Source organism: Engraulis encrasicolus, chromosome 10 (genome assembly GCF_034702125.1).
Source record: "Engraulis encrasicolus isolate BLACKSEA-1 chromosome 10, IST_EnEncr_1.0, whole genome shotgun sequence".
In the NCBI taxonomy this organism is placed as follows: domain Eukaryota; kingdom Metazoa; phylum Chordata; class Actinopteri; order Clupeiformes; family Engraulidae; genus Engraulis; species Engraulis encrasicolus.
In genome coordinates this window covers 20,596,757-20,619,163 of record NC_085866.1, presented here as the reverse complement: position 1 = coordinate 20,619,163, position 22,407 = coordinate 20,596,757, and the positions used below count along the sequence as shown (strand labels likewise).

At 43.5% G+C, this 22,407-nt stretch overlaps 3 protein-coding genes across 3 annotated transcripts in view; 2 read left to right on the top strand and 1 right to left on the bottom strand.

Annotated features, from left to right (window-relative positions):
* ampd2b (adenosine monophosphate deaminase 2b) overlaps window positions 1-4,486 on the top strand; it is a 38,004-nt gene extending 33,518 nt beyond the window's left edge. The window contains exons 15-18 of the mRNA XM_063209631.1: window positions 61-181; window positions 564-737; window positions 2,273-2,383; window positions 4,228-4,486. Coding sequence (XP_063065701.1) covers window positions 61-181; window positions 564-737; window positions 2,273-2,383; window positions 4,228-4,446 — 625 coding nt within the window. The 3' untranslated portion in view covers window positions 4,447-4,486. The remainder of the gene's footprint in view (window positions 1-60; window positions 182-563; window positions 738-2,272; window positions 2,384-4,227) is intronic.
* A 4,556-nt stretch (window positions 4,487-9,042) lies between these two features.
* Window positions 9,043-15,699, top strand: LOC134456807 (glutathione S-transferase Mu 3-like). Its single transcript, XM_063208365.1, has 8 exons — window positions 9,043-9,194; window positions 9,660-9,735; window positions 10,228-10,292; window positions 10,384-10,465; window positions 10,707-10,804; window positions 11,930-12,025; window positions 14,551-14,661; window positions 15,218-15,699. Exons 1-8 carry the CDS (start codon window positions 9,159-9,161, stop codon window positions 15,311-15,313), a joined length of 660 nt encoding a protein of 219 aa, XP_063064435.1. The 5' UTR covers window positions 9,043-9,158; the 3' UTR covers window positions 15,314-15,699.
* eps8l3b (EPS8 signaling adaptor L3b) overlaps window positions 15,523-22,407 on the bottom strand; it is a 24,320-nt gene continuing 17,435 nt past the window's right edge. The window contains exons 13-20 of the mRNA XM_063208364.1: window positions 22,261-22,406; window positions 21,059-21,245; window positions 20,069-20,100; window positions 19,801-19,894; window positions 18,603-18,701; window positions 17,941-18,026; window positions 17,086-17,218; window positions 15,523-16,186 (exon numbers count right to left, since the gene is read on the bottom strand). Of these exons, the coding sequence (XP_063064434.1) occupies window positions 16,139-16,186; window positions 17,086-17,218; window positions 17,941-18,026; window positions 18,603-18,701; window positions 19,801-19,894; window positions 20,069-20,100; window positions 21,059-21,245; window positions 22,261-22,406 (825 nt within the window). The 3' untranslated portion in view covers window positions 15,523-16,138. The remainder of the gene's footprint in view (window positions 16,187-17,085; window positions 17,219-17,940; window positions 18,027-18,602; window positions 18,702-19,800; window positions 19,895-20,068; window positions 20,101-21,058; window positions 21,246-22,260; window position 22,407) is intronic.

The following is a 22,407-nucleotide window of genomic DNA, read 5'->3' as shown; positions in this document are numbered from 1 at the left end:
ATGAAGAAGTATGACCACCATCTACAACCCCTCATGAGTTCATCTGCATCCCTTTCACAGGAGGCGGAGCTTGAACACATTTGTGCTACGCCCCCACTGTGGGGAGGCGGGGCCTATCCATCACCTGGTGTCGGGCTTCATGCTGTCAGAGAACATCTCACATGGCCTGCTGCTCAGGAAGGTAGGATCGGAGACATTATAGTGTGTGTGTGTGTGTGTGTGTGTGTGTGTGTGTGTGTGTGTGTGTGTGTGTGTGTGTGTGTGTGTGTGTGTGTGTGTGTGTGTGTGTGTAATGTGTGTGCGTGCATGCCTGCATGCATGCGTGTACTTTGTGCATGCCAATATCTCTCATGGTCTATTGTGGACGGTAGGAGCACCACTGTGTGTGTGTGTGTGTATAAGTTCATGTTGCCACACGCACACACACACACACACACACGCACATGCACACACACACACAAACACACAAACACACACACACACACACACACACACACACACACACACACACACGCACACTCCTATGCTATAAACACTAAGCATGTGTGTGTGTGTGTCTCTAGGCGCCTGTGCTTCAGTACCTGTACTACCTGGCCCAGATCGGCATTGCCATGTCTCCCCTGAGCAACAACAGCCTGTTCCTCAGCTACCACCGCAACCCCCTGCCAGAGTACCTGTCCAGGGGCCTCATGGTCTCCCTCTCCACCGACGACCCCCTGCAATTCCACTTCACCAAGGTCAGCACGCTCACCTCACTACGTATTGTTGTTACAACCTGCTCAACTAATTGATGTTATACCCAACCGTGTGCTTAATTATGTACCTGAAGAAAAACGAACAATACTTAGCACCTGCACTTGAAGCTCCATTTCTGAAGACTCCATTTCTGAACTCCATTTCTGAAGACCTGCACTTCTATATTTTTAGAGAACCCCGTTTTTGGTTTGGTTTACATTTATGTATTTGATAATACATATAAATAGTTATATTACATGAATAACATTTTAAAAAGATGCAATTTTGATAGCTTTGTATTAAATAAAAATGAATTAAGATTATTTTCTGAATAGGCACTTAAAGGGTTTTGCATCTGAACTCTTCACTTGATTATTTTCTGAAGAGGCACTTAGGGGATTTTGCATCTGAACTCTTCACTTGTTGTTCTGTATATTTCCTGTGCACTTTGTGTCTACTAGTGATGTCAGCTATGATTGATTATGTCCTTGATTGTAAGTCGCTTTGGTTAATTATTTTACTTCACCAAGGTCACCACCTCAGTCCTGGTGTCCAGGGGGCGGCAAACTCATTTTGGGTCACGGCTCGCTGCATGCGGTAAATTTGATCTCAAATGGGCCGGACCATAGCGTTATCGCAAAATCTGCAAAAAAAAACCCTCGTCTACAGACTTGTGTGCCAAACATAAAAAAAGCACTTGATATCAGACGAACTGACATAGGAGTAAGCTCAGCTCAACATCTCAACCTCAGAATCTCAGTTATTCACTTTCACTTCGCTGTAAGTGCCTGACTTAAATAAGATAAGAGCTAGTTTATTAAAAAGCAGTGTGTGTGTGACCATAACACACTCTGTACTTGAAAGAAAGATAAGAACTTGATCCTAGAATCCAGGCCCTAGAACTTGCTTCTTTACAAGCCTAAAAAGTGGTTGTTAATTACATTTTAGCCTGGAGACACATCTACGCTGCATTCAGGCTATTGCAATGTGAGGGAATTGTATTAAACATGTGGATATGTAGAGCTGAATGAACACATTCTAGTGCAAAATGAGGGTCCTAGCTTTTAAATGCAACTTATTTCATGTTTGTATGTGCTTCGGAGGCTGAGATATTTGTTTTAGGATGGAAATACAAGGAATGTGAGTTTTTTGTAAATGTTGTGATCAACATCAACAAATAGTAATCAACAAAAACAGCCAAAGAATGACTTCAACTGCAAATACTGTACTATAGTACTTTATGAATACCGGGTGTGAAGTGTGTGTGTGTGTGTGTGTGTGTGTGTGTGTGTGTGTGTGTGTGTGTGTGTGTGTGTGTGTGTGTGTGTGTGTGTGTGTGTGTGTGTGTGTGTGTGTGTGTGAGAGAGAGAGAGAGAGAGAGAGAGAGAGAGAGAGAGAGAGAGAGAGAGAGAGAGAGAGAGAGAGAGAGAGAGAGACCTGTTTGTGTGCATGCATGCATGCAGGTGTGTGTACGCCCGTGTGCACACATAGTATGTATTATGTATGTGCATGTGTGTGTGTGTATTCCCCACTCCAGGAGCCCCTGATGGAGGAGTACAGTATTGCAGCCCAGGTGTGGAAGCTCAGCTCCTGCGACATGTGTGAACTGGCCAGGAACAGCGTGCTCATGAGCGGATTCTCACACCAGGTGCGCGCAGACGTAGGCTACACACACACACACACACACACACACACACACACACACACACACACACACACACACACACACACACACACACTGGGAAGCAGTGAGTGCTGATCAGCGGCTTCTCACAACATGTGGGCTGTGACACACACACACACACACACACACACACACACACACACACACACACACACACACACACACACACACACACACACACACACACACACACACACACACACACAGGGCAGGAACAGAGTGGTGATGAGCAGATCTTCGCACCAGGTGCAGGCACACACCTGGGAATGGCATGTGATGAACGGTTTCTCTCATCAGGTGCACCTGCCCATTTCCAACCCGCACAATCACATGCACGCGCAAGGAGAGTTAAGATACTCATGAACGGCCATCCGGGTACTTTGCTCCTAAATGTGCGTCACGCCCCTTTATGGGTGAAAACAAACCGAATGTCTCATCAACGTACATGCTACATCGGCTACCCTAAATGAACACAGTCCATGCTTCAGTCACTGCTGTTTGGTGATATTATTTGAACAGCCGGCAACACAACACGTTTTCAGCATGTTGTGCGTGAACAACGCTTGTCTACAGGTCCTTATCTTTCGTTTATTAAACCCCAACACCACCAATTGACTTGCATTGCCCGTTTTCCCCCACAAATGGGCGTAACGCACATGGAAAACGTCACGCCGTTCCTGAGTATAGTTAAGATAGGAGATACAGACGTTATAACAGCGTAGTAGGAGTTTCCCGCAAGGGGAGTCACATTTCTTCTACGGTCAGTACTGGAGGCATCAAAGTAAAATGCAATGTCACTACCGCCTGGGTTGGAGTGTGGAATAGTCATAGGATACCGTGAATGTTTGTCCTTAATTATCCTGCGCAATTAATGCTGACCGACAGCTGCAGTTAATTTAGCCACAAACTGAACACTGGCAACCGGATATCCTCTTTCGACCATTGCTGAGTTTCCGGATTTTGGGGAGTCACAATTTTTATCTATCATGGCTTCGCACCCACTGACTATGCGCACCGGAGTTACTTTTGCATCCACTCAGGTGTCCTCAGGTCACGCCCTCGTACTACAACGTGGCCGATGCATTTTCCATCGAGCGTTAGTTCTTATCCAATCTAAATTCTTTGCATGCGCGCGCAAAAACGCATGCATGCATGTATACGCGTACGCACGCACACATACACACGCACACATACACACACACACATCACCCTATTTTACTGTAGCTCCACTCTGCTTCCATTTGTACTGGATTTGCTCCTACGTGAATCAGTTGACATTTCCTTATTTTTGTTACCCACTCCTCTCTCTCTCTCTCTCTCTCTCTCTCTCTCTCTCTCTCTCTCTCTCTCTCTCTCTCTCTCTCTCTCTCTCTCTCTCTCTCTCTCTCTCTCTCTCTCTCTCTCTCTCTCTCTCTCTCTCTCTCTCTCTCTCTCTCTCCCAGGTTAAGAGCTACTGGCTGGGGCCTGACTACATCCATCACACACACACACAAACATTAACCCATTAACCCTACTCCTCTCCCTTTCTCCCAGGTTAAGAGCTACTGACTGGGGCCCGGCTACATCCATCCGTCCATCAAACACACACACACACACACACACACACACACACACACACACACACACACACACACACACACACACACACACACACACACACACACACACACACACACACACACACACACACACATTAACCCTACTCCTCTCTCTCTCTCTCTCTCTCTCTCTCTCTCTCTCTCTCTCTCTCTCTCTCTCTCTCTCTCTCTCTCTCTCTCTCTCTCTCTCTCTCTCTCTCTCTCCCCCAGGTTAAGAGCTACTGGCTGGGGCCTGACTACATTCGCGAGGGCCAGGAGAGCAATGACATCCGCCGCACCAACGTGCCGGACATCCGCGTGGCGTACCGCTACGAGACCATGTGCGAGGAGCTCAACCTCATCACGCAGGCCGTACAGACTGACGAGCTGGCCACCATCCAGGAGGAGGGCGCCATATGCATGGGGTCTACTGCATCAGGGCGGCCATAGAGATGAATACACACACACTCACACAAACACGTGTGCACGCACACACACACACACAGACACACAGACACACACACACACGCAGGCCGTCCGCACTGAGAAGGAGGGCGCCATATACATGGGGCCTACTACATCAGCACGACCATAGAGATGAATACACACACACTCACACAAACACGTGTGCACGCACACACACACACACACACACACACACACACACAGACACACAGACACACACACACACACACACACACACACAGACACACAGACACACACACACACGCAGGCCGTCCGCACTGAGAAGGAGGGCGCCATATACATGGGGCCTACTACATCAGCACGACCATAGAGATACACACACACACACACACACACACACACACACACACACACACACACACACACACACACACACACACACACACACACACACACACACACACACACACACCGCATCAAGGTGGTCTGTGGGTGCATTGGCCGGACAAAGACACACACATTGACATATTCCAGACACACACACATATGAGGCGCCATCGAAGAAGAGGGCCCTCTATGTATGGGGCCTACCTCCACAGGGTGGCCGTAGACAGGCACACACACACATACACCCACGCGCACACACACACACACACACACACACACACACACACACACACACACACACACACACACACACACACACACACACACACACACACACACACACACACACACGCCGTGAACATATAATTCAGTTGCTGCTCAAAGTCCAAAATGTGTCAGTGAACATGTAGTTGCTGTCTGAATCCAAGCTGTTGAGTCTGTGAGCATGTACGTGTTGTAGAGCTTCATCACATTCAACATGTTCCCTATAGTTGCTAAATCTATGTGTTTATATGGCTTTGCCACAATATGGAACTTGTTTGAAGTCATCACGAAAAAATAGTGACGGTGAATTCTCATGTTTGTCTAACTTGTGAAATGGATGCCAGCCAGTGAACAGAGCTCAGCGTGTAATGTTAGACCTTCTTGAAGCACCCTACAGCCAGTGTTGCTAAGGATGCCCCTCTGCGGGTACAATGAGTAAAAAGGGCATTTGGACGGGTTTTTCTGATTTTTTTTTGGCCATAGAAATCAATAGATCTTTGTTCAAATTGGGCAGGATTTAGTGCTTCCAGGTGGGTTGTGTTTTCAGCATTTTTTGGCCTGGAAATCATCAGTCTCATCTGGCAACCCTGCCTACAGATCCCCTACTGACTCTGCCAGGAGCCCCGATTTTATCCCACTATCTGCCTCCCATCAAGGAGTTGTGGGTTGTAGACTGGCTATGGACTGCGCAGGATTCATAGCTAGTACATACCTAGTTTAGTACATACTGTACTGTATGAGTAGTAATGATCCAAATGACTAAAAGACCTTTACAAATACCTTCCAATATCCCAAGTAATGTCGTGTCAAGCACATCCTTAGACTCCCAGAAAATATGTAGTCTTAATGTAATATTTTTAATTGGTGCCTGATTTCTCTGGCAAAAAAATGGGATTTGCCCCAACCAGATTTCAACGCAAAAACTCCCAATGGGTGTTACAAGTGGTGTGGGCCAAGGCCATACCATTGCACTATATAGTATGCAGTGTAGAGTTAGAGGTCCGATTTATTGATCCGAAATTTAATTCAGGAATTATGATCTACACTACAGTGAACATGTGAACATTTTCCGACAGTCAAACTCTGGCCTTCATTGTCTTTGTGGCTAATTAACATCTTAGGTATCAGTATGTCCTCTACATCTCATCTGCTGCAATGCCTGGACCTCACGTGGATTTATTCTTAAGGGGTTTGAGGTTTTTTTTCAGACATGTAAAAGTTTTATCTTTTACCGAACCTGTTTCAACGGTGAGTGACTCTGATGAAGACGGAAGTCTCACTGTTGAAACTTGTCAGGTAAAAGGTAAAACTTTAACGTGTCTGAAACAAAAGGAAACTTGCGGAATTGATTCAACTTTTAGACGTAATGAACGTCATACATCCGTTATGCTCATGTGGATTTGCTGTCGTTTGCTTGTTGTCAATCACACTGTGTGTATGTGAGGTCATCAATGTCTCCCTTTCGACCTCTTTGTTGCTTTGAAAAAAAAAAATATTTGACTGTACCCAATTTTGTAATTTTTATTTTGGCTGTTTTTCATCCATGTCTATGCTGTTTGGTATATTGTTGTGATTGTATTATTTGGACATTATTTATTATCAGATCAGAAGTCTTGTCCTGTCAGGTTTTAAATGACGAAATGTTGGTATTTATTTATTTATTGACAAGAGCATAATGAGTGGATATGTGTGTGTCTACAAATGCTTTGGATCTTATTGAAGAATGTGAAAGCAACGAAAAGTTGGTCTGGGAGACAAGCTTGATCCGACCGACACGGTAGCTTATCCAACCGACAGATTATATTTTCTTGCATAGAGACTATTAAAGCAGAGCTTTGAGGGCAATAAAGATTCCAGTTTCAGTACCAATGTTTTACAATAAAATATTTTATTGCTATGAGTCATGTGGTGAATGTCACGGATTAGATTACAGTTGTGTGTTTTATGGCCAAATTGCCATGAGCTACATGGGCAAACACAAATGGCATCAATGGGAAGGATTGCTCAAAGTGTAACGGAGGCTAACTAGCAGAGTTGGCATGGAAAGTTAGTAAACCTCCCTCCCGAAGCCTCAAACAGTATCGGTAGCACTAAGCTAGGTCCTCCAGCAGTGTCGTACTGTAACTCCCATTGACGTGGTGGCGAGATCGCGCGCGTGGGGGGGGGCGTAGTGTAAAGGGAGTGTTTGTTCAAAAAAGGTTGAGAACCACTCCCCCCTCCATCCTTAACTATTAGACAATACAATAGGGCAAATGCCCCCCAATGACAACAGTGTACCCCTCCTCTCAGCTGTATCCCTACCAACGCCCCCCCTAGGCCTCTCTAACGCTCCCATGGGGGGCTGCAGAGCTCTGTTGACGAACACTGGGTTAGATAATCTTGTTACCTACCAACCTGGAATATCACCAAAATTGTCCCCTAATACACGTGTGTCTGCCAGTCAGCATAAAAGGGGGGAATCAAACCGGACCTTGGTGCTGACAAAGTTGAGGGGCCCTGCTCTGAAGGGCGTGGCACCAGGGACGGAATAATGTTTGGGCCAACTGGGCACAGGCCCAGGGAGCCATTTGTCCTCCAAGGGACCGGGGCAATCTGAACCCTCCCATCACCACTTCATTTCTAATATAGGGCCCGATGGACAGGGTTGTATAGTGTAGTGGTTTTCAAAGTGGGGGCCGGGGATCCCTGGGGGGCCGCGAGGAGGTGCTAGGGAGGCCGCGGCAGGATGGCAGGAAAAGTACAGCACAACAAAAATTTTTTTTTGCATAAACTGACAAACATACAACAAAATAATGAAAGGGGGTACACAGAAGAGGGGGGCCTTGACTGGAATCTACCGGTATGGGGGCCCTCGTCATGGTAAAGGTGACCAGACGTCCCGGTTTGACCGGGACAGTCCCGGTTTGGAGTTATGTGTCCCAGGTCCCGAGCGAACCCTCTCGGGACACAAATATGTCCCGGTTTTGGCCAACCACTATGCCTATCAGGGTAAATATATGGAAAAGTTTACATGTTTACCTGCCACAATTAATGGAAGCCAGCGCTTGTATAGAAAGTCTTAAAGGAGTCAGTTGCGATTTGTCATTCCTCCCTCTAAAATTGATTAGAGTGCAGGAAATTGGAAATTGCATCTAAAAATACACATTTTCCTGGGGGAGGACCCCCAGACCCGCCCGCCAAATATTGTCCTTCAGTTACGCACGAAGTGTCCCGGTTTCAGACTACAAAAATCTGGTCACCCTACCTACACAGTATGTCAGGTAGAAAACAATTAAAAGGCGATATGGTCTATGGAAAATGATAATCTCTTCCTCATTTTAGCCCATGGCACTTTAAATTGTGCATGGGGGCTGGGAGGGACAGACACTTTCCCTTTACCTTCTGTAATGAATCAGTTCTCTCTCTCTCCCAGCCTCCTCCATGTCTGAGGTAACCTGATCATGGCACTGTGGCACTGCTCCTATGGGGCTGCCCCTCTTACATGGATCTGGCATGCACTTTCATCATCTGCAGTGTCAGTGCGCAATGTGTGCTGTGGGGCACAGCCTAATGACAATGGGAAGTTCCTGGATGGCTGGATAGGCCTTTTCTTTGTTTACCTCTCTGCCTGGCACTGGCGAGGAGGGTGTTTGGAATACATTAACATTATTATGGGCAGCCAAAATCACACTATATTAAAAAAAAAATGCCCCATAGGCCTACTGTATCTCTCTCCCTGAAAGCTAACTGACACAGCAGCAGCAAAGTCTTTTGACTTTAATAATACACCATATTACACCATATTTGACAAAGGCGGAGCTATGTGTATGAGCCATGAAGCTCCATATCCATAAAGTAATATCCTCCACCACACCACCGCGCGCCATCCGCATGCCACTTGATCTGTCTGTGAAATGAGTCTTCTCCACGCTCTCAGATCCTGATTGGCTATTTCACTGCGGAGGAGGTCCTACTGTTCACCCCACAGCCATTGACATTCAGTGCCCAACCTTCTTATTCAATCGTTCCTCGTGGAAGTCTGCGGGTTTGTGTGAAGTAGTCCGTGCGCATTTTATTGTAATAAAAACGACGAAAACTTTGACAAGATGGCAATGACTCTGGCATATTGGGATATTCGAGGGGTAAGATTCGATATTCGCGTCAAATGCGTTTTGCATTGCAGTCTAAAGCTGCCCATTTGTTGCATAAACTATTAAACAAGCCATGCTCATGCAGTGTCGTGTTTTAATATGGCTACAATGTAACTTCATTGTGTTCGAATGCTAGGCCTACTCCAGAAATGCACTTCTGCACCTCGCTGCTTCTAAGTAACCTATACAAAGCCGAAAACCTTGCATAACCACCGGCTTCTGCACGCGCCGCCTCTCATCTCGTGGTTTTCAACAAAGGCTTTTGTTGCCAGCTCTGTTTTTTTCACGTATTAATAAGTCCTGGTCCGCACTGTAACATTTTGATAGAAGGTGTGAATGAATTGCAAGGCTATCAACCTGTAATGATCTTGAAACTATCATAAAATGAGCACATTATAAACTCCAGACAGTATTTTCCAGCCATTGTGTTAAAAGTAGCATACGCCCCTTCTACAGCTCGCGCAGCCCATCCGTCTGCTGCTGGAGTACACCGAGACCAAATATGAAGAGAAAGTCTACGCGTGCGGTGAAGGTAGGAGTTTTTAATATACCATTGTATTTCCAGGCAATTTATCCCCAACAGAAGGGATCCTGTAAGATCCGATCACATGCAGAATTGTATTCACTTTGTGTTTTGTATTGTAAGCTATTTTACCACCTTACCACCTAAATAAAGTAAAATTATTCAGTATCTGGTGAATTCCAAGAGTGCCTCTGTCATAAAACGTGAAGAAATATGACCAGATTTCGTGTAGTCCTATGGAATACCCTGGGGATTTCTATGAGATTAGGCATTTTATTGCAGCATTCAATGATGCCCTGACTCTTAACCATACACATTATCAAATGACCTATCAGTGAGGCTATCAAATCGGCACCATAGATATCCTCACAATTAGACCCTATGCAAAGTTCAATGCAGAATAACTGCTACTGGACCAGGGGCCAGGCAAGGGTTGGGGCGGACAGTGGAAGACAGTGGTTGTTTAGTAATTTATTTATTTATTTATTTCACCTCACACAGCTCCCAATTATGACAAGAGTTGCTGGTTCGATGAGAAATTCAAACTTGGGATGGATTTCCCCAATGTGAGTATACGGCTACTCCAGTGTGTTATCAGTGGACATGGTAGTTGTAAAAGTTGAAACCTGTTTTTATTGACATCATTTTCTTGGGCAGTTGCCTTATCTTGTGGATGGAGACAGGAAGCTTGTCCAAAGCAATGCCATCATGAGGTACATCGCCAGGAAGCACAACCTCTGTAAGTTCTCATCTCTATCAATCCAGTCATGCCCTCTGCAATTCTACACTATACATGGATTCTCCGTTTGTAAACGGTCCCTGGCTGCGTGACCCTGGCTGTGCACTGTTCAACCTCTGATTGTTGGAAATCGCTGTCGGTCAAAAAATGAGGTTGGCATGTGGTTGGCTGTCAGTATCTTTCCCCTCCTCACAACACAATGTTTATAAACAAAAGTATGTATATCTACCATTCTACTTAGGTGGGGAAAGCGAGGATGAGAAGGTGCGTGTGGACCTCATCGAGAACCAGTCCATGGACTTCCGCAATGGCTTTGTCATGATGTGCTACACAGACTTCGTAAGTGGAAGTGGTTTCTGATCTGTGTTCTTCACATGGAATAATAGGCTGACACTTAACAATAATGTGTGCTTATAAAGCATTAACAACACGTTGTAAATAATGAACAAATGAAGAACAAAACATTAACAAATGTTTGTAAATGACTTGGAAATGTCATGTTAATATTTTATATTTATCAAACATTTAGGCTACAAATTGTTTGTAGATCAATAAAAATAATGTTTTGTAAAATCACAACATATTTTTTGTAGATATTTTATTAAGCATGAATAAAATTTAGTTAATATTATAAATATTAATGTTTTGTTCACCATTGGTTAATTATTTACTAAGTACTAAGTCTACTAAGAAGACATTATTATACATGTTTACCTATAATAATAGGATGTTGAGATGTTGGGACCATTACAACAGGGTTATGTCAGTTGTCTAGAATGAAACCTTTATTATTGGAGCACATTGAGGGCATAGCTTTTTATGATGCAGCAAAGATGCGTTGAAAACATTACTTATAAGAGTTCCATTATTAAAACATTCAGTCAAGTTTTAGACACTAAAGCCAGGCTAAAACTACACGACTCCCGATTTTGTGTCTGATTTTGATGTCGTCGTGCACCGCACACATAAAGAGAATCGCAACTGTCAATCTTATCCCTGATCGTAACCACCCGAGAGTCGAGACAATACCCAACGTTCTATTTGAAGTCGGAAATATCAAACAATGTTTGATTTCTACGATTTGCAATCGGCAACTCTTTTAGCTGCCAAAAATCTATCTTAGAACGTTGCACACAAGGAAATCTCACCCGCAGCAATCGCAAGGATTTTTTTTGGACGAGAATCGGGCCGATAGTCATTAAATCTGAGCCTGGCTTAAGATCTGTTGCTTGTTTATGTCTTAATTGGCCCAGCCGTGGCCAACCGGTAGGGCCCTCGCCTGCTATACGGCTGACCCGGTTCTATTCCCGGCCCGGGTCCTTTGCCGACCCCTCCCCATCTCTCTCCCAATTCACTTCCTGTCTACCTCTCACACTGTCCTATTAAATAAAGTCGAAAAAGCCCCAAAAATATAAAAACAACAAAAAAATCCCGTATGAATGATGGTCTTTATTTTGGTTGCAGGAGAAGATGAAGCCTGGCTACCTGAAGAAGCTTCCTGACACCCTGAAGCAGTTCTCCGAGTTCCTGGGAGAGAGGAAGTGGTTCGCAGGGGACAAGGTACGGTATATACAGCAGTCATGCAAACAACCAATGTCACTTTTAGGACCACAAATGGGAGGAAAGAGTAGAGGCACTGTGAGATTTGAGCAAAATATAAAAAAAAGTTTAATATCATATTAGAAGCTTTTAATATATGGATATTTTATATTTTTCTCATTTTCCTCTGCTCTTTCCTCCCCTTTTTTGGACTTACACTTCACCTGGTACAGATGAGCACCTGAGTAAGCTTATTTGCTCAGCCTCCTGAGCTTTCAAAGCCACTTTGTGTCTTCTCATAACTTCCAAGTGCCTCTGTACTTGTACTTCAGGCTGGGATACTTCACAGAGAGTAGTCCAAGGCATGACCAGAAAACTCAGAATGCATTTTGAAAGTTTTTAAAAAATTTGGTACATAAACGTTTAAAAAAAATCTTAAAGGCCATTTTGAGTTATCCAGGCCACGCCCTCCTAGTGACGCAACACATTCTGTGTTGCTTCTAGTCAGGCCAAGAGCAATGTAAATATCATTTTTGATCTCCCTAGAAACCGGAAACTCCACCCACTTTGTCGGGAACCAGTAGCAAACCTAGGGAGGCAGGTCAATCATGCCGTTTGAGAAATGTTAATTGTTATGCTCTTGGTCAGACCAAGTCTCGAAGAGTTTTGAAAGTCAATGATCCCTGTGAAGTAGCCCTGTTTGAAGTCCTGATTCTGCTTCCTCAATCATGAGCACCTCCATGAGTGCTTCATCCAATCGTTCCTCCTCCAGTATAACTTCTACTTTACCAGTAACCAATGGCAGTTTTATTTATGAAAGGCCAGCTGGGATGATTTCATTCGACTGTTCAAAGTTTTTGGGGTGTACCAAAATGGATTTGCATGCTTCAGTGCCCCTGAGCACACACTTCCACAATTCTTTTCACCCTCAATGAGATTGGGGGCTACTTACTCCCTATGCAGAGAATTGTATGTTTTTTTTTGTCACAATATCAGCAGTCATGTAGAAGCAGCATATGAAACAATACATGGAAAAATGCCAAATTACAAGCAAATTTGTTTATCTTGGTCTCTTCAGATCACACAACATGGTTCCAGTGATCCATATCCTTGGTCTGTTCATCTCTCTTGAGACCAAGATAAACAAATTTGCTTTAGATGGTGTCAAGCATGTGTGGTGGTAAACAAGTGAGTTTTACAAAAAAGGTGTATCCTCTCATAAGCCAAGCATGGTAGTGGGACTGACATGGTTTGGGGATGCATGAATGCTGTCAACATTGGCAATCTGAAATACACCTTAAAAGAAACATACATGTCAACATGCACTGTGACTACTGAAGCAGATCATTATATTCTCCTTAGGATTGCATTCAAATCTCTCACCAATCTATTTAAGCCAGATGCAGACTCAAAATGTAAAAGTTCAATGCAAAGAAAGGTTGAAACGCACACTGATGACCTCCCTTGTCATCCCTTTTCATTTCGTTTCATTTCGAGACGATTCGAGCCAACATAGCCCCTTCTCTACCGGATTTTAATCTGGGGTGTACTCACTTTTGTGAGTACATGTTCAAACATTAATGGCTGTATTTTGTTTTTTTCTGAGTGAACAAGAAATTTAAGCGGTTAAATATGTTGTTAAAAGGTCACTAATCATTGTGTCAAAGTGAAATTTCTGTAATGCTTTCCTATGAAACGATATACTCAAAAATCTGCAAAACTGTGAGGGGTGTATTCACTTTCATGATATACTGTACTATCCATGTGAAAAACAAGAATAATACCGTAATTAATTTTGGTGCACCGACTGAGACTTTTATTTTCTCAATTTAGTTTGTCTGCAGTGCACCTTTCCATTTGAATAATGCCCTCCATTGGCTCGCCATAGGTCATTTTTATATAATGCCCTCCATTGGCTCTCCATAGGTCATATTTATATAATATTCTCCATTGGCTCTCCATAGGTCATTTTATATAATATTCTCCATTGGCTCTCCATAGGTCATTTTATATAATATTCTCCATTGGCTCTCCATAGGTTATTTTATATTATACAATAGTTAGATCCGGTCGAGTTATTTCACAAATTGTGATTGGACAAGAGGCGTTCTACACGTCACTAGGAGTGAGGGTATCCTCCAACACTCTATGAATGACTCTTCACATCTAATAATCACTCCGCGACCAAAGATACAAAGTAACCGTAACCAACGTGGTGCGCGTTGCGCAGCAACCAAAGACAATAACAGGAACTATTTTTCCGGAGCGGAGGAACAAGCAAATAAACAATCAAATAAAGTAATTAAAATAATTTAACATTTCTTTCAATGAACTAATTGTATTACCAAAGGAACTATTGTATAAAAGCAATATAACACTTGTGGTCGTGAGGTTGTTCTGGGACACCCTCACGGGTGTAATTACCTACGGCACTCAGCCTGCGGCTTCGTGCCTGCGGCGAATCACACCCGTGAGGGTGTCCCAGAACAACCTCACTCCCACTCGTGTCATATTGCTTAATAATATTCTCCATTGGCTCTCCACAGATCACCTTTGTGGACTTCATCATGTATGAGCTCCTGGACCAGCACCGCATGTTCGAGGCCAAATGTCTGGACGACTTCAAGAACCTGAAAGCATTCCTTGACCATTTTGAGGTACGATAACTCCTGAATGTCTACCTTTTTTAGGTCTTTTTCATAGAGAAGAGTAACTATTCATCTCTCAGTGAAATGTATATTCTTTCTACATTTTCCCGTCATCTGTAGTAAGAAGTGGTGCAGTAAGAAGCTGGTTAAGTAGTAAATGAGGTTAAGCCTTGTGGTGGAGGTAAATCACCTTATAGAAGAGCCTGGAGTCCTTGTTTCCTTAATTAAATGATGCTTGCAGGTATATTACATTGCACTGACAAAGCTGACGCTTTTTATCCAAAGCGACTTACAGGGTATTGGTTACGCTACAGTCCTTGGAGTAATGTTGGGTTTGGTGCCTTGCTCAAGGGCACTTCAGCCAAGGATAGAGGTGTAGATAGGGGTGGGATTTGAATCGGCAACCCTCTGATCTAAAGGCCAGTGCTCTAACCATTGAGCCATTGTTGCCCCTATTATTGGGTTTTCCACTTCCTGTTGGTTAACTAACTATCACTTAATCATGTTCTTAGTGTGCCCGTCTGATCTGTATGTGTGTTTCTTGGTTGTTGTTTATACCCACCAGGCTCTTGACAAGATCTCAGCGTACATGAAGTCCAGCCGGTTCATGAAGACTCCTGTAAACAACAAGATGGCCAAGTGGGGAGGCAAGAAGGAGTGAACCCGTCCCGCACCTCCAAACCCCATCCTGTCCTCTGAAGAGTGGACATGTCCACTGAGGACAGTCATGGCAGGAGAGGCTTATATGGCACCGACTAAAACACCCATTTCCAAGGATGATGAAAATTTCAAAAGATTGAGATTTGTCTGTCAAAGACATGTTTTGTTTTTGCAAAATGTATTTTGCGTTCGAATGTGTTAACTAAGGTCTTCAAAAGACAAGTATTTTATTTTTTCAGGTCATACTCTGATTTGTACCCTGTTTAAAAAAAGGAAAAAATCAAGCACTTTGATTTTGATATTTGATCATTTTTACTTCTAAACACAATTGTAGTGGTGAAAAACAATTGAGGCATTTGGTACATAATAAAAGCATATGTGTTTTCAGCAGGTGTCTGTGTTACATCATTCATCCATCATATCATTAATGCTGAATAAATAGTCATTCAGTAAAGACAGTTGTGTTGAGCAATGGGACATCCAAAGCTACAATAGCACTATATTACAAGTGAACCATTAGATTGCAATATACCATAATTTATATCGCAATACACATATTTCAATGTTTGTAGTACTCTTGTCAATATACTTTATTTGAAAATACTGCAGTGATTACTATAGATATCAATTATTGTAGAATTATTAAATATATATAATATACAATATATTACTATACATTGTTGTGAAATATATTATGGTTTTGTAAGGGGAAAGCAGTGATTTGTGGTTTATGTTGTTCATCTGTGATGCTGTCATTGTCAAAGACATGGTCTAGTGGAACTAGTAGGCCACTACCGCTCAACTCAGCAGGGTCCTCCTGTGTAGTTCAGTATCCGTTGTGGTAGCTGGGTTCAAACCCACCCTCGTCAGCCAGCTGAGGGAACAAAATAGGATCAGAAAGGGTTCGTAAATAATGGGAGAGTGATCACTTCTTATTTTGGATACATTTTTTAAAAGTTTCCTTTGTTTCAGACATGTAAAAAAATTAAAGCATGTCACACTTCAACATCCATGTGACCCTCGGAACGGAAGTCTCACCGCTGAAACATGTCAGGTAAAAGATAACTTAATACATGTCTGAAACAGAGGAAACTTTAAGAATTGATTGAACTGTTAAACATAAGGAATATCATACATTTATTTTCATGTGATGAAATAACATTTGCCATTTTCTTAAGGCCTTTCTGAAATTACAAAGTTGCTCTTGAGCATGAGCACGTCCATAAGTAATGAACAAATTATGTTTTGACAGAAGTGTGCTAGGGTTCAGTGGGAAGATAATGCATTGCCAAAAATGCATATAGTTTGACTTGCAGATTATTTTATATCCTTTCCACTTTGGACTTCCTGTCCCAGATTACTGATGGTAAAATCTGGCTAGTCTAGTATGAGGAATTTCAATCAGTGTTATTACAATAAGTTGTGCCAAAAGGCCATTCATACTGTATTGTTAAGTGTGTTTGAAAGACAGGGAGAGAAGTGTCCAGAAGAGCAGAGAGTGGAAGGGGAAGCATGCATGTACAGATTCTCTCTCTCTCTCTCTCTCTCTCTCTCTCTCTCTCTCTCTCTCTCTCTCTCTCTCTCTCTCTCTGAAATACACACACTTTCTCTATCGCCAAAATACTCTATCTCTGTTTCTGTTTCTGTTTTCTCTCTCTCTCTCTCTCTCTCTCTCTCTCTCTCTCTCTCTCTCTCTCTCTCTCTCTCTACGTATGTGCGTGCATGCATGGTACAGTATCTGTGTGTGTGTGTGTGAGAGAGATTGCTTCTCACCGCTAGGGAGGACTTGACGGCCTGCAGCTGGAAGAAGACCTTAGCTCCCTCCTCTGGGGCGACCATACGGATCTCATCCCTCGTCATCTTCAGCAGCATCTCGCCATTGAGCACGCTCAGAGACCGCACCGTGCTGCACACGGCACATGGAGGAAAACATACAGTAAAGTAGGCAGGAGGTCAATATCAATGACGTGTATTATAGGTCAGTGGTCAATATACAGTATTATGGCTTAACCATACCCCACAAATGATACCAAATATTTTTGTTAAGGATTCTGATAGTACTGAATACGCATAAGGAAAATCATCTACTAAAAGCTTTGGGGAAAAAACAATATGTGAGGGAAACACAAAGAAGCTGATGCAGCCTCTCAAATATATATATATATATGAAGCTTAGAATCATGCAAGTGAAATTAAGTATGAACATGAATTTCAATGTTAATGTTCAAAATGTATCACAGATCCCTATGGATATTTCTGCACAACTACTGGGCAAGCACTGCTAGAAATTCTTGTCCCTTGAAATTAAATCATGTTTAATGTGCAACCATATCGTAGTAATACGCCTTATTACCCATAGTTAAGAGGGGCACCATTACTATTTTGGTAGCAGTTGTGAGTGCTAAATCGTTCAGAAGGGCTATGGGCAGCAGCCTAATCAGAACTAGAAGGAGTTGCTGTGGGAGCAACATTGAAATGGGAAGGGCAATAATGTGAATAGGCCTCGGTCAAGTTGTGAGCCCCAAAACGCATCTTAATATACCTCCACCATACCAGTGTCGCTAGTGTTAACAACAAATGGTTTTAAATGCCATATATATGTTGTAAATGAGGTGTAAAATAACTCACAGCCTAGAGAAGCCTTTGTATTCCAGCCATGCTCTGACTTCTACAGGTGTGGATGACATGTTTAGGGTTGGGGGACCCCGCATGTCCTAAAAGGGAGAAGAAAGTCAACATTATCGTCATGAAGCCCAGTGACAGGGGACATTAACATATACATGTGTAACAGTATGCTTTTAATTTCTCTTTTTTTGTGATTGCACAAAGATGGGTTTTTATTTTGACACACCATGTGTACAGTACACTTGTATGAATTTTGTCTATTGTTTTCAGTGTCAATTCCCTGTATGGATTATGTCATTGTGGATTATGCAATAACATTTTTGTACTACAAATATCAATAAATGAACATTTAAAAAGTTAACGAGCAAATAAATGCATAGGATCTATAACAATGAAAATAAAGAAAATGACAACCTGAGACTGAGTTTAATACAACATAAAAACATTTTTAGAGACAAAACTTAACCAAAAAATGTAGCCAACAATGCCCACATAACCAAACCATACAAACTGGAACAACCTCAGAAAACGTTTAATTTCATGGTGTTGTTATGCGACAATTATTCTCCATTGTGGTGCGTGAGAAACACACACACAGAGATGTGAAAACATGCATGCACGCACACACACAGCTGCTTATGTGAAGAACGTTAGAAAATCCTCACCCGTGGCTCATCCATTGGTTGCAGAACATTCTGGGGAACGTGGCCCTCCTCGTCTCTGACGTTGCGTACCTTCCACCACTGCTTGCTCTTATCTACCACCTGGGAACAAGGACGGAATAATAATGCACACGCTAGATAAGATATGGCTGCAGCCAAGGGGCCCCCACCTGCCAGGGGGCCCATGATCGACCAAATGTTTGGGGGGGTATGTAAGAGAGGTGGATGTCTGTTGAGACTACAAGCCTTAATTTGGGACTCACTAATTTGACGATAAGTCTTACTTACTTATTACTTATTACTTATTTTACATGTGTTCATTTGATGGTGTAGCCTACTTCAACTGAAAACACGTACCCACGTACCAGCTATCTTCTGCACCGTGGGGCAGCTGTCAATTCTGAATGACGCAAGACGCAAGTACCGCCCATCCCGGCCGACACGGCATCAGAGTCCCACAAGCCTTTTTCCCACCCTTTCAACCCCGCCCATAGGGGGTTGGACCTAATGCGCTAACAGACTACTACTATTCTACTACATATACTGTATGGCCCACTTTCACTACATATTCATGTCTCCACCGGTGGAATGCCCCATTAATTCCTAGCTTGTAATTATGTCACTTTCTATGTAAATTTGCCTTCTTTTGGGGCCAACAGAAACCTGTAGCCTATAGTAGGGGCCCCAGGCCATCTTAATCCGGCCCCGTCTGTGAACATTGGCACCACACCACAGACATATGGAAATGCATATGCAAAAAAGCCTGTTTTCTTTCACTGTTGTACTTTGTATGCACAGCGATAATCTAGCGAAATCTACCAAGCTGTTTTGTCATAACTAGTGCCATGGTGAGGGTTGTTAAGGCAAATCAAGAGGGTCAGAGAAAAGTGTCTGGCGTCACTCTGGCTGTAGCGGAGAGGTACTAGAAATGAAACGTGTCTGATGCATGTTCTCTCTGTCTCTCTCTGTCTCTGTCTCTGTCTCTGTCTCTCTCTCAAACACACTCACACACACACATAAAACAGATTGATATTACATGTAACTCAGACCTGCTGAAGGTGAAACAGTATCTCCATCTCTCTCTCTCTCTCTCTTTCTCTCTCTCTCTCCTCTCTCTTTCTCTCTCTCTCTCTCTCTCTCTCTCTCTCTCTCTCTCTCTCTCTCTCTCTCTCTCTCTCTCCCACACACGCGCGCAGCTCACCTGCACCACATCTCCCTTCATGACACTCAGCTCCTGGCTGTTCCTGGCCATGAAGTCGTAGATGACTTGCATCTGGAGGAGCGGCTCAGCCGAGCTACAACACACACGCACACACACACGCACGCACGCACGCACGCACGCACACACACACACACACACACACACAGTGGAGATGTGAAGAACAATATATAGAATATAAACCGTAATTTATGCATCACAATTATAGAAATGTACTGTATAGAAAGAACACACGTTCTCAGTTGCCTACCGTTGTGGTGGTGAATTCCATCCCATCTGGTCCTACAAGATAGTCATATTGAAATGTCATGACTCAAATACTCATTGATGATTACAATGACAAATAACATATCTTTTTTTATCTTGTTATCTTTATATCTTTTTATCTGATCTTGTATTCTTTTTAAATATTTTTTTTTGTTTGCAATTATGTTCTCATGGAGGTAATTTAGTTCTGCATCATTGGCATTTTTTATAATGTACCAGCTGTTAAGAGTAGATTCATGCTCATCCTCCCACTACTGAGGCCAGGTGCAGCAGAGAGAGTAGAGAGAGAGAGGTTCCATTGGCCCATTGTTTCCGGGTTCTATTATGGGGGGGGATCCCCCTTTAGGCAGACCTAGGCAGACCTGAGGACTGTTCTATTCAATGCTAGGAGCATTATGACACGCCCCTTTAGGCAGACCGGAACCTGGTCATGTTAGGTGCCCATAGAAACCTATTATGTTGGCATATCTCTATACTTAAAGAATCTCTGGGTGCAGGGTGAAAAGGTTAGAAATTATACAGAAAATAGACCTCCACACACTGTTGTTTAAAATGTTTGGACAATGTCTATTTTCTCCATCAACTATGGCATAGGTTTCCACGGTAAGGTGTACAGCAGTGGTCTCCAATTATTTTTCTCCAAGGGCCAAATTATGTACAGCAGGTGAGGCTGCGGGCCAAATCTACGCCCCAAACCCAATGAGAAACAAGTTAGATATCTGGACAGACAGCAGATTTTCACTTTTTTGCTTTCCATTCTTGTCAGTGTCTGTTGTGAGACTGTTAGCATGAAATCTAACTCTCTGTGAATGCTTTGGAGAGATATGGCCCACTGTTTTAGTGATCAAAAGTCACACAAATTTATCTTTTCATTTGTTCTGACCTCATGTTGGGCCAAATGTTTGCCATGGCCAGGCCGGATTTGACCCACGGGTCTTTGTTTGGAGACCAAGGGTGTACAGTATATCCTCACCTGATTGGGCGGTGGCTGCTGCATCTGCATGTCGTCGTTGGGCATGAACCTCTGGCTCTGCCTCTGGCTGCCGCCCCGGGCCTGCTGCCAGGGGGGCTGGCTGTTCTCCACGGGGGGCGGCACCTCCCAGCCATCGTAGAACATGGGCGTGTAGGGCGGGAACTGGTCACCGTCGGGCCACGCGTGCCTGGATTGGGAGAGGTAGCCATGGGTAAATGGTTAGAGCGCTGGCTTTTGGAGCCTGGCTTGCAGGTTCAAATCCCACCCTTACTAATACCTTCATCCATGGCTGAAGTGCCTTTGGGCAAAACACCTAACCCCACTTTTCTCCTGGACCTATAACCAATACCCTGTACCTAAATAACTCTAAGTCGATTTGTATAAAAAAGTGTCAGCTGGATGTAAAAGAAGTATGTTAGGGAGAAGTACCAATGTGGCCCTAGGGCCAAAATAATTACGGAACCCTGATACAATACTTTGTGTAATGCATGTTATAACTGGAGAGTTGCTGTGAATCAGTTAGGTTGTCGGACAGACAAACAGACAAGACAACCACAAGGTCCGTCGTAGTCATAGAAGCATTCTTATTGGTCACAAAAAATGCCTGTCAGTCCAACATTAGTGAAAGGTCAATTCAGGGGTGTTGCACTGGGGGGGGTAAAGTGTGACTGAGCCACCCGGGCCCCATGTATACAGGGATTCGATTTATGTAGATACTATTTGGCTCTGGATGTCCATTGGAGCTGATTGTGCATGGGGCCAACATTTTGCTGCTACGCCCCTGGGTCAGTCACCTGGGCAATTAGGGCTGTAGCGATACACTCAACTCACGATTCGGTTCATATCACAATCTTTGACCTGCGGTTCAATACACCCCACGATCGCAGTTGCCAACATTACAAAATAAAATTATGAATAAAAACTATGATAGTTTATAGGTAGAATAGGTTACAAGAGGCTACTAATAATTTGAAAAAGTTAAAATATAATAATGATGATGATGATTTGAAGCTTGGAAGCACTATAACTTCATGCTATGTGATTGTTTTCTTGACTGATGGGTAACAAAACTTTGAAAGGGTATCACGATACTGCCTCCTTGTATACAGTATCGTGACTCTGTGTATCACAATTTCTCGGTTCGATACAATATCGTTACAGCCCTACTACAATCAATCCACCGTTGGTGAAAGGTCAGTCACCTGGGCGTGCTCCAGCAGTCCCCCAGAGAGCCCCAGAGTTGCCCCTCCTCCGGGGTGACCACCTGACTCATCAACTGCAGCGCCTCCTCTGTCAGGAACGGGGGCAGTACGTTGGGCGGCACGTCAGGAGGGTACCGTGGCACCACC